This window comes from Lissotriton helveticus, chromosome 5_1, assembly GCF_964261635.1.
Source record: "Lissotriton helveticus chromosome 5_1, aLisHel1.1, whole genome shotgun sequence".
In the NCBI taxonomy this organism is placed as follows: Eukaryota; Metazoa; Chordata; class Amphibia; order Caudata; family Salamandridae; genus Lissotriton; species Lissotriton helveticus.
Genome location: NC_136065.1, coordinates 53,381,306 through 53,398,202, shown reverse-complemented (window position 1 = coordinate 53,398,202; position 16,897 = coordinate 53,381,306). Strand labels below are relative to the sequence as shown.

General features: G+C 48.9%; 1 protein-coding gene across 1 annotated transcript in view; it reads left to right on the top strand.

The window, feature by feature from the left end:
• The window catches only part of ABCF1 (ATP binding cassette subfamily F member 1), a 254,988-nt gene extending 238,635 nt beyond the window's left edge, over window positions 1–16,353 (top strand). Inside the window, exons 28-29 of the mRNA XM_078641704.1 lie at window positions 12,864–12,936; window positions 15,742–16,353. Of these exons, the coding sequence (XP_078497830.1) occupies window positions 12,864–12,936; window positions 15,742–15,908 (240 nt within the window). The 3' untranslated portion in view covers window positions 15,909–16,353. The remainder of the gene's footprint in view (window positions 1–12,863; window positions 12,937–15,741) is intronic.
• Window positions 16,354–16,897: the final 544 nt, after the last annotated feature.

The following is a 16,897-nucleotide window of genomic DNA, read 5'->3' as shown; positions in this document are numbered from 1 at the left end:
GGCACCTCGCTCGGACACGCAGAAGGGGCCGATGCCCGAGTCTTCCTCTGGGGGTGGCCCGAGGACATCGGTCGGATCGACGAAGCCGTCAGCTTCTTTCACGAAGCAGGTCTCGGACTCACTAAAACGTATTAAGGACAGAGCTTCCGCGTCGGAACCGAAAGTCCCTTCCGCAGCGAAGAAGGCTGTCCCAACGCCACAAGCTTCCACACCAATCCTTTTCACGCTACCACCTAAGGTGGCGCCGAAGGCCTTTGCACCGCGGTCGGTGCCCAAGGACCCAGAGAGGTCGAAGGCGGCTCCCCCGGCTGGGGGTCTAACGCGTCAACAACTCTTTGTCGGAGCAGTCGGAGCAGTTCATCGACGCCGACACCGGGAAGCTGACGCTTCTAAAGCGGAAGATTACGGCGTCAAAGCCCTTGGAGTCCTTTAGGATTCCCCTGAAACGCAGAAGGCCTGCGGAGGACACTCCTGTACTGGTTGAACCCAGGATTCAACACCCTGCAAGGGGGGCAACACCATCGCCCACCTATTCGGATGGAGAAGATGGGGAACAGCAGGATGAGGAATATAATTTCCCAACCCACACTGAGCCTGATGAGCAACAAGACTCTTGGGTGGACACTGGGGATCAAGGGGATCAGCAGGCGACCCTTGACCCACAGGTCTTTAACGTCAAAACATCTCCCACCGAGGATTCAACGGCGTTTCATGCTTTGATAGAGAGGGCAGCTAAGAACCATGACGTTTATATGCACGCTGACCCTGTGGAAGCAGACTTCCTTTTTGACACTTTTTCCACGGCAGAAAAATCTGTAAAAACTCTTCCCATGTTAAAGGGGGTACTACGGCATGCTGCGGACATTTTTAAGGAGCCCACAAGATCAAGGGTTGTTAACCCTAGAATTGAGAAGAAATACAGACCGGCACCTGGCGATCCAACACACAGAAGGGGCCAATTGCCACTGGACTCTTTAGTGGTCTCTAATGCTCGCAAACGAGCTAACTCTCAAACCACGGGTGAAGCTCCTCCCCTGGACAAAGAGTCAAAAGTGCTGGAGGCGTCGGGGAAGAGGGTGGCAGCACAGGCGGCAAACATCTGGCGCATTTCAAACACACAGGCGCTGTTGGCCAGATACGACAGGGCACATTATGACACCCTAGAGACCCTGTTGCAACACCTGCCAGAGCAGTACAAGGAGGGGGCTGAGATGCTGGTACAAGAGGGCAAACTCATTTCCAACGCTGCTATCAAGTGCGCCCTTGACGTTGCGGATACAGCGGCAAGGGCGATCAATACTAGCGTGATGTTGAGGAGGCAGGCTTGGCTCCGAATCTCCGGCTTCAAGCCCGAGATACAGACAACCATCCTCAACCAACCGGTCAACCCAGACAGGCTGTTTGGTCCTGAGGTCGACACCACACTGGAGAAAATTAAAAAGGATACTGAGACCGCCAAGTCCATGGGGGCTCTACAGTCACAGCAGTTTCGTGGGAACACTTTTCGTCGCTCAGGCAATTGAGGTGTTACCAGGGGACAAATGTCACAGCAGACGCAGTTCAACAAAAGCGGGGCGCAGTCATCCTACCCCAAACAGAGTAGAGGAGGATACCGGGGCAACAGCTCCAAGGGCAGAGGCAGAGGCAACAACAGTTCCCATTTTTTTGCCACCAACAAGCAGTGACTCCCGGTCACTGCCCCCCGACCACACAACACCGGTCGGGGGGAGACTCCAGCGGTTCCTGTCAGTGTGGAAGTCCATCACCACAGACAGGTGGGTCAAGCAACTTATCCAGTTCGGCTATTGTTTAGAGCTGACAGACACTCCACCCAACATGCCCCCAAAACACCGTCCTATGTCACGAGAGCATTTGCACTTATTGCAGCAGGGAGTTCTGGCCATGCTGCAAAAAGGCTCGTGCCAGTGGAGGAAGAAGGCACAGGGGTATATTCCCTGTACTTCTTGATTCCAAAAAAGGACGGCACGCTCAGACCGATTCTAGACCTACGGCCCTTGAATCGGTACATCCTCTCAGAGCATTTCCACATGTTGACACTGCAACAAGTTCTTCCTTTGCTGAACCAGGGAGATTTTCTCGCAACCTTGGACCTCAAGGATGCATACTTTCACATCCCACTCCACCCCTCCCACAGGAAATACCTCAGGTTCACCATCCAAAACAAGCATTACCAATTCAAAGTCCTTCCTTTCGGGGTGACCACTGCCCCCAGAGTGTTTACAAAATGTCTGGCGACAGTGGCGGCGCACCTCCGGAGACAGAACGTCCATGTCTACCCTTACCTGGACGACTGGCTTGTTCAAGCAAAGTCGGCCCAGCAGTGCGCGGCCGACATGTCCCACACCATTCACCTTCTGCACAGTCTGGGGTTTTCGCTCAACTATCCAAAGTCGCACCTTCAGCCAGCCCACGTGCGGCAGTATTTGGGCGCGACGATAGACACTTTGGCGGCTACGGCTCAGCCAAATCCAGTGAGGATAAGCAACATGCAGTCGCTGATCCTAAAGTTCAGACCACAACACTCACTTCCTACCAGAGTGTTCATGCAGTTGATAAGCATGATGGCCTCCTGCATCTTCATAGTCCCGCACGCGAGACTTCATATGCGTCCGCTCCAAGAGTGCTTGGCACGTCAGTGGAATCCGGCTCACGGGCAATTGAAAGACCTTGTGTTGGTGACCGGTCGGGCATCCAGCTCTCTGCATTGGTGGAATCCACACAACCTTTTCAAGGGCCGACCGTTTCAAGAGCCGGTGCCACAGATTATCCTGACGACGGACGCATCTCTCCAAGGGTGGGGAGCTCATGTGCTCCACTACACAGTGCAGGGACTATGGACGACACAGCAACAGAAGATGCACATCAACTACTAGAACTGATGGCAATCTTCTTGGCATTGAAGTCCTTCAAAGTTCATCTGTGCAACAAAGTCGTGTTGATCCGGACGGACAACATGACAGCCATGTACTACATCCAGAAGCAGGGAGGTACACACTCTCCACAGTTGTCTCATCTGGCTCAGAGCATGTGGAAGTGGGCCATTCAGAGGAACATCTTCCTCATGGCGGAACACCTCCCGGGCAAGGACAATCAGATGGCGGATCTGCTCAGCAGATACAGCCACCAAATGCACGAGTGGGAGTTACATCCATCAGTACTCCGCCCGTACTTCCAGCAGTGGGGTCATCCAGAGATAGACCTGTTTGCCACAAAGGAAAACGCAAAATGCCAAAACTTTGCCGCCAGGTTCCCTCATCCACAGTCGCAAGGCAATGCGATATGGATGAACTGGTCAGGCAGATTTGCGTACGCTTTTCCCCCAGCACCTCTAATCCCGCTGGTGGCAAGAAAGCTCCAGCAACACTCGATGACGCTCATCCTGGTTGCTCCAACGTGGGCACGCCAACCATGGTACACCACGTTTCTAGAACTCTCCGTGGTACCGCATCAAAGACTGCGCCTCACACCCAGGCTCTTGACGCAGAACCATGGCGACATTCAGCATCCAGACCCGCAACAGCTCAACCTGGCGATCTGGCTCCTGAAGTCTTAGAGTTTGGCTACCTTCACCTGCCTCCAGAATGCATGGACATCATCCGGGAGGCACGAAAGCCCACTACCCGAGCTTGCTATGCAGCGAAATGGAAGCGGTTTGTCATTTACTGTACTGTACTGACCACAATATCAAACCGCTAGATGCATCCATTCCTGATATCATCTGCTATTTGTTACATCTTTACAAATGCAATCTAGCGTATGCTTCCATTCGGATACACTTATCCGCCATAGCGGCTTATCTTCAAAACAGGCAGCATCTCTCTGTCTGGAGTGCCTGCCATTAAAGCCTTCCTGGAAGGCCTGAAGCGCGTCATCCCTCCCAGGACCCCGCCAGCTCCTGTATGGAACCTCAACTTGGTCCTCACCAGGTTGATGGGCCCGCCTTTTGAGCCTCTCCATTCCTGTGAGATTCAATTCTTAACATGGAAAGTGGCTTTTCTCATTGCCATTACTTCTCTGCGGAGAGTCAGTGAGCTGCAGGCGCTCACTGTACAAGAGCCATTTATTCAGATTCATTCCAACAGGGTGGTGCTGCGCACTAACCATAAGTTTCTTCCAAAGGTGGTGTCGCAGTTTCATATCAACCAAACCATAGAACTGCCCGCATTCTTTCCAAACCCTGAAACAGTAGCGGAAAGAATGCTCCACACTCTTGATGTCAAGAGCGTTGATGTACTACATTGACAGAACAAAAGATTTCAGAAAGACACAACAGCTCTTTGATGCCTTCTCAGCCCAGCACAAAGGCAACCCCATTTCCAAAGCAGGAATTGCCAGATGGATCGTTAAGTGCATTCAAATTTGCTATCACAAAGCTAAGCTTACTTTAACGGTCCCCCCCCCCCAGAGCCCACTCCACCCGCAAGTTGGGGGCCTCCATGGCGTTCCTAGGCAATATTCCTTTGGAAGACATATGTAGAGCAGCCACATGGTCTACACCACATACGTTCACTAAGCATTACTGTGTAGACGTACATTCCAAGCAGCAGGCAGCTGTAGGGCAGGCTGTTCTTAGAACACTTTTTCAAGCTTCTGCAACTGGCACAGGCAGCCGCCGTTAATGGAGGGACTGCTATGTATTCTATGCTATAGATATGAATTCAGCAGCCCACATGCCTCGAACTGAATATGCTACTTACCAGTATGCATCTGTTCTTGGCATGTAGGACTGCTGACATTCATATCGCCCGCCCTCCTCCCCGGCGCCTGTAGCGGTTGCAGACTTCTTCTTCTTACACTTACTCTTAGACATGGTCATCGTTTACACTATTGCACGCCATCTTTGCCACAATGGCTAAAAACAATGTAAGGATGGAGTCGATGCCCATGCGCACTGTAGTCCAGGGGAGGAGCCACCTATCTCGTGATACTTCGAAGACTCTTCCAGGACAACCAGGTGCAATCATCCGGACCCAACACTAGGCGGCGATCTATGCTATAGATATGAATGTCAGCAGCCCTACATGCCAAGAACAGATGCATACTGGTAAGTAGCATATTCATTAACGGCTTACCTGTGGGTGGGTCCAGAGATTCGTTGTGTGACAAGATTCAGATCAGACACCACTTTTTCTACTACCGTCTGGGCACTCTGGACTTCGTTTGGGTTCGACTGTGTCTCCCTTCCAGTCTGCTGCATCTTCTATGCCTGTGCATCATACAGGAACCTTCCAAGGCTCCGGTGCCTCGGGCCTATAGGTCCATTTGAGGGTCACCTTTGCTTCTCTTCTGCTCCCCTGATTGCTTGGGGCCTGCCCTGACTCCCCTGCTTGTGGCGATTTCCCTGGATCTTGCTAGTCCCAACATCGCACCTTCGACTTCTGCATGTGTTGCATTTGCAAAGGCTTGTTGGTGCTCCTGCCGAACACCGACCCCTCTGCACTCGAAATCCGATGTGGGACAGCTCGTCCACGGCTCCTGGTCTTCCTCAGTGTCGCCTGGTCCTCACAGCTGCAGTGTTAAGGTAATCATTATCTCCCCTGCAACACCTGACATCGGAGGGCATTTGTATTCCAAGTCTCCTGGTCACTCCTGAGTGGCATAGACTGTCCCCTCTGGTTGCAGGTACCTCATCTAGAATCCACATTTGATTCCACCGGACACTTTCTCCTTCAGCAGCAGCATTTTCCTGAAATCCTGCATTGGGTTTGATGGCGGTTTCCGACACCTTCACACCTATGCACCCGGCTTCCCTGGGATAGGTAACTCCTGTACTTCGGTATCCATGGGTGGGGTGACTCTCCAATCTTCTATCTTCCATGGCGTTTCTTCAGGGTCGACTGGGAAAGGTCCTAAATCTTTAAAAATCGAACCACGACTTACACACAGACTTGTTTGGAGCACGCGGTCGTGTTCCCACACTGCACATGCTCTCCATGGGGTCCCTATCTACTTACATTGGGGGGTTCTGTGGGTCCCCAGCACTTCAACGTCCTCTTGACATTGTCCTGACCCGAGTCATGGTTCTTATACCACTTTCTTAGTATATGGTTTTCCCCCTCCCCCAGGGGCCCACTGTGTATTCTGTGCTATTTACTGTTTCTTTGCAAAGTATTATGTTAATCTCTGAATAAGAGATATCGAAGCGTGTTAGAGAGTATTATATAATAAATATATATGTTCGAGGCATGTGGGCCGCTGAATTCATATCTGTGCATAGATCGCCGCCTAGTGTTGGGTCCGGATGATTGCACCTTGTTGTCCTGGAAGAGTCTTCGAAGTATCACGAGATAGGTGACTCCTCCCCTGGACTATAGTGCGCATGGGCATCTTCTCCATCTTCAGATTGTTTTTTTCCGCCATTGGGTTTGGATGTTATTCCTATACTCCAACTTCGGAATCGAAACTAAACTTTTCTAAAGGCCAAAAGGCCTTCGACTTTGACGGTATTGTTCTCGCTCTGTACTTCTTGACTCGATCAAGCTTTCCATCTCGACTTGGTCGTCGACGCGGGCCATTGGGCCTTTTCGACGCCACGTGGGCCTGCTGTCGATGGAAAGGATCTCGTTCAAAAGGTGCCCACAATGCCACTCCAAGTTCCCGCATACTGACAGACACACAGTATGCAACAAGTGCCTATCACCAGACCACACGGAAGAAACCTGCCTGTGCCCAATTCCGTTCGAAGAAAACGATCCGGATTCGACGGGCCGCTAGGCAAGAGATGCAGCGACAGGCACCGGAACCAGGCAACATCTTCGAGGATGAACAGGAACTTCCAGAAGGGGAAGATTCGGATCTAGAGATAGTCACCGTCGAGGACCACTCGGACTCCGATGACGAAGTCCCACCGGGGCAAACCGTGAGTACATTGCCCCCGACACCAATTACCCCGTTACCGAAGGCTCCGATCGAGGCATCGCCTAAAGGCCTTAGCCTCGATCCAAAACATCATTCGGCAGCCCCGCCATCCGGCTCGGCTTCGAAGATTAAACCTTCAGACACCCCAGGTCCAAGTAACGTTATCCCAAAGAAGGTTCTAGAACCCAAAAAGGTAGTCGACCCGAAGGGCGTCGAACTGAAGAAGGCCGTACAGCCTAAGGGAGTCGACCCGAAGAAGGCCATCGACCTAAAGAAGACCGCTGCGCAAAAAGTCGTCGAACCGAAGGTCTCCGTCACAGAGGGCGTCGTACCGAAGCCTGTGGCCCAGCCGAAAAAGGTTATTGAGCCAAACAAAGGCACCGACCCAAAGACAAGTGCTCCTAAAAAAGCGGTCGATCCGAGAAAAACCCTCGACTCGACAAAAGACAGTCAACCTAAAAAATCTGTCGAGCACAGAAAGCGCATCGAACTTTAAGATCCGGTCGATCCGCAATCAGTCGTCGAGCCGGACAAAGAGGCCGAGCCGAAGAAGAGCAATAAGGCACCGAAAGTCGTCGAACCAAAACAGGTTGTCGACCCGAAGGCAACGGTGGATCCAAAAAAAACTGAGCCAAAAAAGTCAGACACAGCCACGGACAGTGGAAGAAGAACTCTTCCACCCAGAGCCATCAGAGGATCAGGCAAAAATATATATCAACCCTGAGACTGGTAAAGTCACTATTTTACACAGGAAAAAGAGGACATTGGAAAATGACCCTCATTCCCCCATTCCTCTAAGGAAAAAGGACTTTGGGACTTCTCCCTCTAGACCCTTCATTCCTTTCTATTCCACTATGCCTACTACGCCTTTTGCTCCTTACTCTCCTACGCACTCTGGGGACTATGAGGGCGACACAGGGGAAGATCCTCAATATAATATTAACTATACAGAGGATCCTAACCCTCAAAATGAACAATGAGTAGAGCCCACTGATCCATAGGACACGCATCCCATCCCTGACACCACCTCATACCCAACAGGGCCATCACCTACTGACGACACCATTGTCTTCAACCAGCTAATAGATAGGGCAGCGCAGTACCACAACGTAGACATGCACAATGAACCTTTAGATGAGGACTTTTTATTTGACACATTCCCTACCTCTGAGAAGAATGTCAGAAGACTTCCTATGTTGAAAGGGGTCCTAAAACACGCGCCAGATATATTTAAAGATACAGCCAGAGCACGTGTAATCAATCCCAGGATTGAAAAGCAATATAGAGCGGCCCCTACAGACCCTACTTATATCAGAGGTCAGTTGCCATTAGATTCACTAGTGGTGGCCAACGCACGCAAACGGGCCAACTCACAGACAACAGGAGAAGCTCCACCTCCTGATAAAGAGTCCAAAATACTAGAGGCCTCGGGTAAGAGAGTAGCATCCTATGCCTCCAATTCATGGAGAATTGCAAATACACAAGCTCTACTGGCTCGTTACGACAGAGCACACTACGACCAGCTTGAAAGTTTGATGCAACACCTGCCTGAGCCTTTCAAGGCACAAGCTACTGACCTCATACAGGAGGGGAAATTTTATTACAAACGCCTCCATTAAATGTGCGCTTGACGCGGCTGACACTGCAGCCAGGTCCATTAACACTAGCGTCTTATTACGAAGACATGCATGGCTACGCATTTCTGACTTTAAGAACGAGGTGCAATCCACCATTCTTAACCAACCAGTCAATCAAGACTTCCTTTTCGGCTCTGCAGTCGACACCATTTTAGACAAAATGAAAAAGGATACGGAAACCGCAAAATCAATGGGTGCATTTCAGTTTCAACAACACAGAGGTTCCTTTCGACGCTCCTCATACAGAGCAGCTACACGGGGCAATACTTCACAGACCTCATCTACATACAAAGGGAACATCCATGGTTCCTTTAACAAGAACTCCAACAGAGGAGGTTATAGGGGCAACAATAATAAGGGACGAGGACGTGGAGGCAATAACACCAGAGCCTCCACTGCCACAAAACAGTGACTTCATCACACTACCTCCAGACCACCTAACACCGGTCGGAAGCAGACTCAAACAGTTCCTACCTGTCTGGAACGCAATTACCACGGACAGGTGGGTGAGACAAATTATCCAGTATGGTTATTGCCTGGAACTCACTTCTACCCCACCAAACATACCACCCAGACACCGTCCTATGTCCAAAGAACACATCACCCTGCTGCAACAAGAGGTGAGATGCATGCTGGAAAAGGGGGCCATAGAGCCAGTCCCTTTCCAACACCAAGGGACAGGAGTATACTCCCTATACTTCCTTATTCCCAAGAAGGACGGTTCACTCAGACCAATATTGGACCTCAGACCCCTAATTCAATACATACTGTCGGAGCACTTCCATATGGTCACACTACAGCAAGTGCTCCCGTTGCTACAGCAAGGAGACTTCCTAGCAACACTGGACGTCAAAGATGCGTACTTTCACATACCCATCTATCCAGCTCACAGAAAATACCTCAGGTTCACAATAGAAGGGCAGCACTACCAGTTCAAGGTTCTCCCCTTCGGGGTAACCCCGGCTCCACGAGTGTTTACAAAATGCTTAGCGACAGTAGCTGCACATCTCAGGAGGCAACACATCCATGTGTTCCCATACCCAGACGATTGGCTAATACAAGCAAAATCATATGAACAGTGTGCAAGAGACACGTCTCAAACACTTCAGCTGCTACACAGCCTAGGGATTTCAATAAACCACCCAAAATCGCATCTACAACAATCCCACACACAACAATATCTGGGAGCTACTATAGACACCTCAGTGGCAAAGGCATACCCAAACTCAGCAAGGATAGCCAGCATGCAGATGCTCATTCTCAATTTTCAGCCACAACACTCTCTGCCAGCTCAAGTCATCATGCAGCTCATAGGCATGATGGCCTCTTGCATATTCATTGTCCCCCATGCCCGCTGCGAGGCCTCCGGGTAGTTTGCGCTATACAAGTGTAATTTTTCATTTCATTTCACTTCAAAATGCGTCCATTGCAAGAATACCTAGCACGGCAGTGGAACCAAGCTCAAGGACAACTAAAAGACCTAGTGTTGGTAGACAGTCGCGCTTACAACTCTCTGCAGTGGTGGAACCCACAAAACCTTTCCAAGGGGCGACTGTTCCAAGAGCAGGTTCCACAACTAGTACTTACAGCGGACGCATCACTGACAGGCTGGGGAGTCCATCTCCTTCAGTACACAGTACAAGGGCTCTGGACAGTCAAACAAAAGAAACTGCATATCAACCAACTAGAGCTGCTAGCAATATTCCTAGCCCTAAAGCATTCCAAAAATACCTGTACAGCAAGACTGTGTTGATCCGGATGGACAACATGACAGCCATGTACTATATCCAGAAGCAGGGAGGAACACACTCCCCACAGCAGTCCCACTTAGCACAGAGCATATGGAAGTGGGCAATTCCAAAAGACATCTTTCTCCTAGCAGAACACCTCCCAGGGAAAGACGATCAGATAGCGGATCTACTCAGCAGACACAGCCAACATCACGAATGGGAGATTCACCCCCAAGTTTTCCAGCCATTCTTCGAACAGTGGGGGCACCCAGAAATAGACCTGTTTGCCACAAACAAAAACTCAAAATGCTGGTTCTTTGCCGCCAGATTCCCACATCCTCTGTCACAGGGCAATGTGATATGGATGAACTGGTCAGGCAGACTTGCGTACGCTTTTCCCCCAGCACCACTGATTCCGCTGGTGGCACGCAAACTGCGGCAACAGTCACTCACACTCATCCTAGTTGCTCCCACATGGGCGAGACAGCCATGGTACACAAGGTTCCTGGAGCTTTCAGTAGTTCCTCATCAAAGGCTGCGCCTCGCACCCCATCTTCTAACTCAGAACCATGGAGAAATCAGACACCCAGATCCCAATCAGATGAACCTAACGATCTGGCTCCTGAAGTCTTAGAATTTGGATACCTCAACTTACCTCCACACTGAATGAACATCATTAAGGAGGCAAGACGACTGACTACTAGAGCATGCTATGCAGCTAAATGGAAGAGATGTGTTATTAACTGCAACAATAACCAAATCAACCCATTAGATGCTTCCATTCAGAACATTATATGTTACCTACTGCATCTTCAAAGATGTAACTTAGCATACTCTTCGATAAGACTACACCTCGCTGCTATAGCAGCATACCTTCAAAACAGGCAACACCTTTCACTGTTTAGAGTCCCAGCAATCAAGGCTTTTATGGAGGGTCTTAAAAGGGTGATTCCTCCAAGACACCCCCCGTTCCCCTGTCTGGAACCTAAATATAGCACTTACCAGACTTATGGGTCCTCCTTTCGAACCTCTACACTCATGCCAAAAGTCGTATCAACTTTCCATATTAATCAGTCAATAGAACTGCCAGTGTTCTTCCAAAATCCACAGTCGGTAGCGGAAAGAGCCCTACACACACTAGATGTATAGAGAGCTCTGCTTTATGTGGACAGAACAAAATCATTTAGGAAAACAAAGCAATTTTTTGTTGCTTTTTCACCACAACACAAAGGGAATCCCATATCAAAGTCAGGAATAGCCAGATGGATAGTTAAATGCATTCAAATTTGTTATCAAAAAGCAAAACTCATTTTAACCGTCCCCCCAAGAGCACACACTACGAGAAAAGTGGGGGCATCCATGGCTTTCCTAGGAAATAGCCCTCTTGAGGACATATGTAGAGCAGCCACATGGACCACCATACACACTTTCACTAAACACTACTGTGTAGATGTGAAAGCAAAGCAGCAAGCTGATGTAGGCCAGGCTGTCCTCAAAACTCTCCTGCCTCTGACCAGACCCAAGTCATCACAGTGGCTCTGGATTGGGTGAGGAGACAGAATTACACGCAACTTCTGGCCATGATCATCTGTCCTGCGATCCAACTGCCCCTTCGGGAGGATCTTCTGTCACAGCAGCAGGGACGGTACTAAACCCGCACAATCTACATCTCCATGCGTGGAGGTTTAGTGGCGACAGTTGATGGCTGTCACTCTCCCCACCCTCCCAAAGTGGTTGGTGTCATCTTGGCAGACAGGAATCCCTCCACCAAAACCGTTTCTGTTCTGTTCAGCAGGTGAGGAATCTGCTTTTAGAAGTATCCATCACAAGAAAAAGTTACATTACCTTTGGTAACGACGTTCTTTTTGGTGGATGCTCGATCTAACCATCAATTCCCCACCGACCCATCTTCCTCCCCATTCCGTGGAATGAACTCACCTGGTCCATTCGAATGAGATTCCATTCTAGGAATCCTCACACTGGCACAATTTTAATTCTAAGGGATCCTTGTCTGACGGCGCAGACAACGAGCAGAAAGAAACCAAGGTCCGGGCACGGAGGTGACGGCTATGTAGAGGCGCGACAACGCTTTCAGAGTGGAATGGACTGGATGCGGAGCTGCATGGCATCACCTACAGACGTGCAAGGGAATAGCTTAGAAAAGTGCACAGATCCTGACTGGCACCTTGCTGTTTTTACAAAATGAATCCCAAACTCACAGCAGGGCCCGTGGGTGTGTGTGTATAAGCGTGCAGTCCTCTTTAGGGTTCATCAATATCAGTGCAGGTTCCTCGCATTCAGACAGCACGTTTTGGGAGGCTTCTGGATAAACTATTTGCTGGGGTATATCTTGGAAAGCTGACTCAGTCAGATACTGGTGTACTGCAGATTGGCAGTCACATATGGCTTTCTCTTGTATTTCACACCTCCTGCATAAGGCAGAGGGCAGTGGTCGTGAGTTAGTGTAATACAGCCTGTATGACCAGCATTCGAAGACTTGAGGGATGTTGAGGCCTTCCAGTGAATCATGTATGTGCAGTCGTGTGAGAGATGATAGACCTTCTTTAGTACATATGTAAACTAGGGAGTTGTTCACTGTTCTTTTTCTCTTCTCTAGGATGAACCCACGAATAATTTGGATATTGAGTCTATTGATGCCTTGGCAGAGGCTGTAAACGAATATAAAGGAGGTGAGTGTCCCGTTAAGTGACTAGTATAAAGTGTATTTTATCCACCCAGAGAAATCCGACTGTAGTGTAGATTACTACTTATACAAACTGTTTTTATTTGTGTGGTGTTTTAGAAAATATTTCAGATATTATGAGAATGTTACTCAATATAAATATTTAAATAATTTCCTGATCCTGTACAGTTCGGGCTGGACTGTTCCTATGAGGCACAGGGTCAGACTGATTTGCATATGGCCATGTCTGAACTGGGGTGGCAGAGTGGGCTAAAGAACGGTGATGGATTTAACCCAGATCTTTTGACTGGGTGTGAGTGTTTGATTGGTTCAGATGCTGCGTTCATCACCACCCCCTTTTGTACCGCTTTGTTCGCCATAAGTGTGGCAGGGTATGCTCAGACGTGAGTCCCTTGTTCACTTTGCCACTGGATTCAAGCAAGCCGGGCTGAAGACGGCTGAAATGCCAGAAACCGGTCCTCTGAAGCTTGTTTCCGGTCCAGGGAAGGCATGGCTTGGCAGTTCGGGCTGGACTGTTCCCATGAGGCACAGGGTCAGACTGATTTGCATATGGCCATGTCTGAACTGGGGTGGCTGAGTGAGCTAAAGAACGGTGATGGATTAAACCCAGGTCTGTTGACTGGGTGTGAGTGTTTGATTGATTCAGATGTTCCGTCCATCACCACCCCCTTTTGTACCGCTGATCCTGCTACTGTACATGGAGTGTAATTTATGCACGGCTCGCCACGAAAGTGTGGGGGAATATGTGGTTAGAAGTATTCATCAGAAGAATGGGTTACTTGTCTTCAGTAATCCTCTGACTGCGTATTTGTCACCACCGCCCTCCTCTCCATTCTGTGGAGTGGACTTTGAAGATTTTATTAGGTTCCCAGTTAGATTTTACGCACTGCCCTTTTTCTAATCCGCTGGTGACATTTAGGGACGCACAGAAATGGATGTCCACATACAGGGCTGACTCCTGAATGGGGTTCGTGTTGTCACACCTGCGATGGATGGCGTCTCAACTGAGGCCTATGATGCCACCTACAGGCGCACACACGCTGTTTTCTTGCCTTTGGCTCGCCAGCAGCACACCCACGCTCGTGTGCACACTAACGAGGAGGAGGTAGGAGAGGGCCCAGCCACTTCTAGACCACTAGAACAGGCAAATGTGGAAGCGGAGCTCTGACTGAGTCAGTCGCCATGACATGTCTGCTCGATCTGGTTACAAATTAAGTTCAGCCACAGAACCCATTTTAGAGAGGTTTGGACAACTTACATCTCAGCCCCCCTTAACCCCTTCGATGCACATGACGAGCTCAGCTTGTCATGCACTACACTGCTCGTGTGCTCATGACGAGCTGAGCTCGTCATGACCACTCCCGTTTCTATTGACCCTCAGCACAGAGGGAGAATAGCTCAAGCAATGATGTGGTTAAAGTGACTCATTGGCTAGCACAAACTGTAAAGGAAATTTCAAATTCAGCCAACAGTGACCGTTTCAAAATTATTTAAAACAATAAGAATCTCAGCCTCTCGTAGGGATTGCAATGTCTGACATAGAAAAGCGCTAAGTGCAGAGGTAAGGTGTGCTTACTAAAAAAAGAGGTTACTGGCATGCTGAACTCTGCATGACCTGTTCCAGCTCATAAAATAGGAAGGACATCAGCAAAAGTGTGAATATTTCATGGCAGTTTTGGGGACATTTCAGTCTCGTACAGCATGAACCTAGGCTACCTGTGAATCCATAATTACCTATTTGACCGGTGAATCGACAGCACATGCAGATTTATTTTCCCACTCCCTGCCTTTAGCATTCCCCCTCACATTATGGGTTCTTGACAGACGTTTCACCAGGGACAGAGGCGCTCCAGGTGCAGTCTTCACTCGGGGGCATAGGTAAACGTGCTATACACCTCAACAACAAATCAGTCTGTAATTCACTGGGTTATGTAAGGGTCACATTCTTTTGTCAGAGGGTATATTCTCTGCCCTGTGTCGTGACTTCGATTGATGTACCTTTAATTGTCACAATCCTCGTTAAAGAGAAGTGATAGATTGAAAAAATACAACCTCCACGAATCGAGCACACGGGTGGCATATTGGATGCAGGCACACTTAATGTGCCCAGCATGTGACCACGCATCCCAGATTCCCTACTCCATAGTCTGGTCACATCGAGTCAAGTAGGTAATCAAGGACATTAAGATGTCGTGTTCAGTAAGTAGAAAGTAAGGCAGTGCCGCTTCTAAGTTGACGGAAAACACTACGTGAAGAGACAAATGTAAGTCTCTAGAACTTTGCGTTGAAAGTAGGCAGTTCTGATCACGTGGCTCTTGATCGCCTTTCCTCCAGCCATGACTAGCCAGCCACCTCTGACCACAAGCTTATCAAGCGCAGCCAAGTTTCCCAGTTTCTAGTTTCTCATGCCATCCTCATGACCTCTCTGAGATGTAGAGGTGTATCTTCCCGGTGCCCAGATCTTCATATGAGCGGCTTGGCACAAGGAGAAACTAGAAACCAATAGTTTGAGTCTTGAGGCATTGCTGAGTGAGAGTGTACATCGTAGATGCCTCCCCGTCTGACCCTACTTTGCGTTTAGAAATGACTATTCCTTCTTTCAAGCGTTAAATAGCTTCCTAATGTGCATCTGTGTAATGTGAATCTATTAAATAACTGCCTAATGTGAATCTAAGAGATCCATCCTGGAGAACTGCTGGGAGATGAGTAATCTATTCCTCCAGTCTTGCTGCTCTGCTTCATCCTTTCTAGCCCTGGCTGCAGCTTTCACTGTTTGCCTCTTTCCTTCTAGCGGTGATCGTGGTCAGCCATGATGCCCGGCTGATCACAGAAACCAACTGCCAGCTCTGGGTGGTGGAAGACCAGTCGGCCAACCAGATTGAGGGCGACTTTGAAGACTACAAGAGGGAGGTGCTGGATTCCCTAGGAGAAGTGATTGTCAACAAGCCAAAGGAGTGATTGTTCACAATGTGCAAACTGGCGGAGATGAGAGGGACAAGAACTGCCTCCTGCGGGGGCGAAGAGAGCTAAGCATACCCAACCAACATGGCAGACATGACTGCTGCTTCGCAGCCATTGCCTGGCATCTGCTGCATTCACACTAGTGGATTGTGCAAGTGAAGGAGGCTAAGCTGGGTGGGGGGAGCAACACGGGTTTATTTTTAACCTAATTCTGCAATGAAATAACAAGAAAGGGCAGGTAAATATATATTTATAAAGTGTTTTGTATCCGACTGCAGAGCTGTGTTTGGGTCTTGGCAAAGATTACCATGTGCTCAGCGACCCCACTAACGCTGAAATATTGGACTTCCATCATGTCAAGTATTAAAAGATGCGATTAAAAAATAAATATAACATGGAATGTCTGTTTTATTGAGAAATTAAAATATTCTCCACAGCTGCACCTTCTCGGTCAGTGTTTTTCTTCACATTTCTTTCAGCCACCTTCAATATCCTTGATCACCGAACTTTTGATTTATCGGGTGAGTTAAATAGAGATAGGGGGAATGGCACATTCTCAGATTTCATCCTTTATTGCAGCCAGCTAATTCTACTGCTTCTCATCCAGGGGATACTCATCAATAGTCATAATCTATGAATAATCCCCGCCCATGTGCGGGATCTCATAGATTATAACTTTGATGAGTATACCCCTGGATGAGAACTAGGATTACAGGTGAGTAACTAATCCATCCTCATATCTCAGAAACCAGAACATTTGTTCAGGGTACTCCCCCCCCCCCCCCCCCCCCTCCCTTCTTCAAGTTTATTTAGCTTGCACCTTAGGCCTCTAGCACCTCTGTTTCATGAGTTTCGAGCTACCAAGTGTGTGTGTGTACATATATATTCACCTAAAAAACCAACAGTTACAGGGACGTTTATATTTAGAATCAGATTTCACTTACACAAAACCATAGGAATTCAGCAGTTGTAGTTACCTGGGTTAA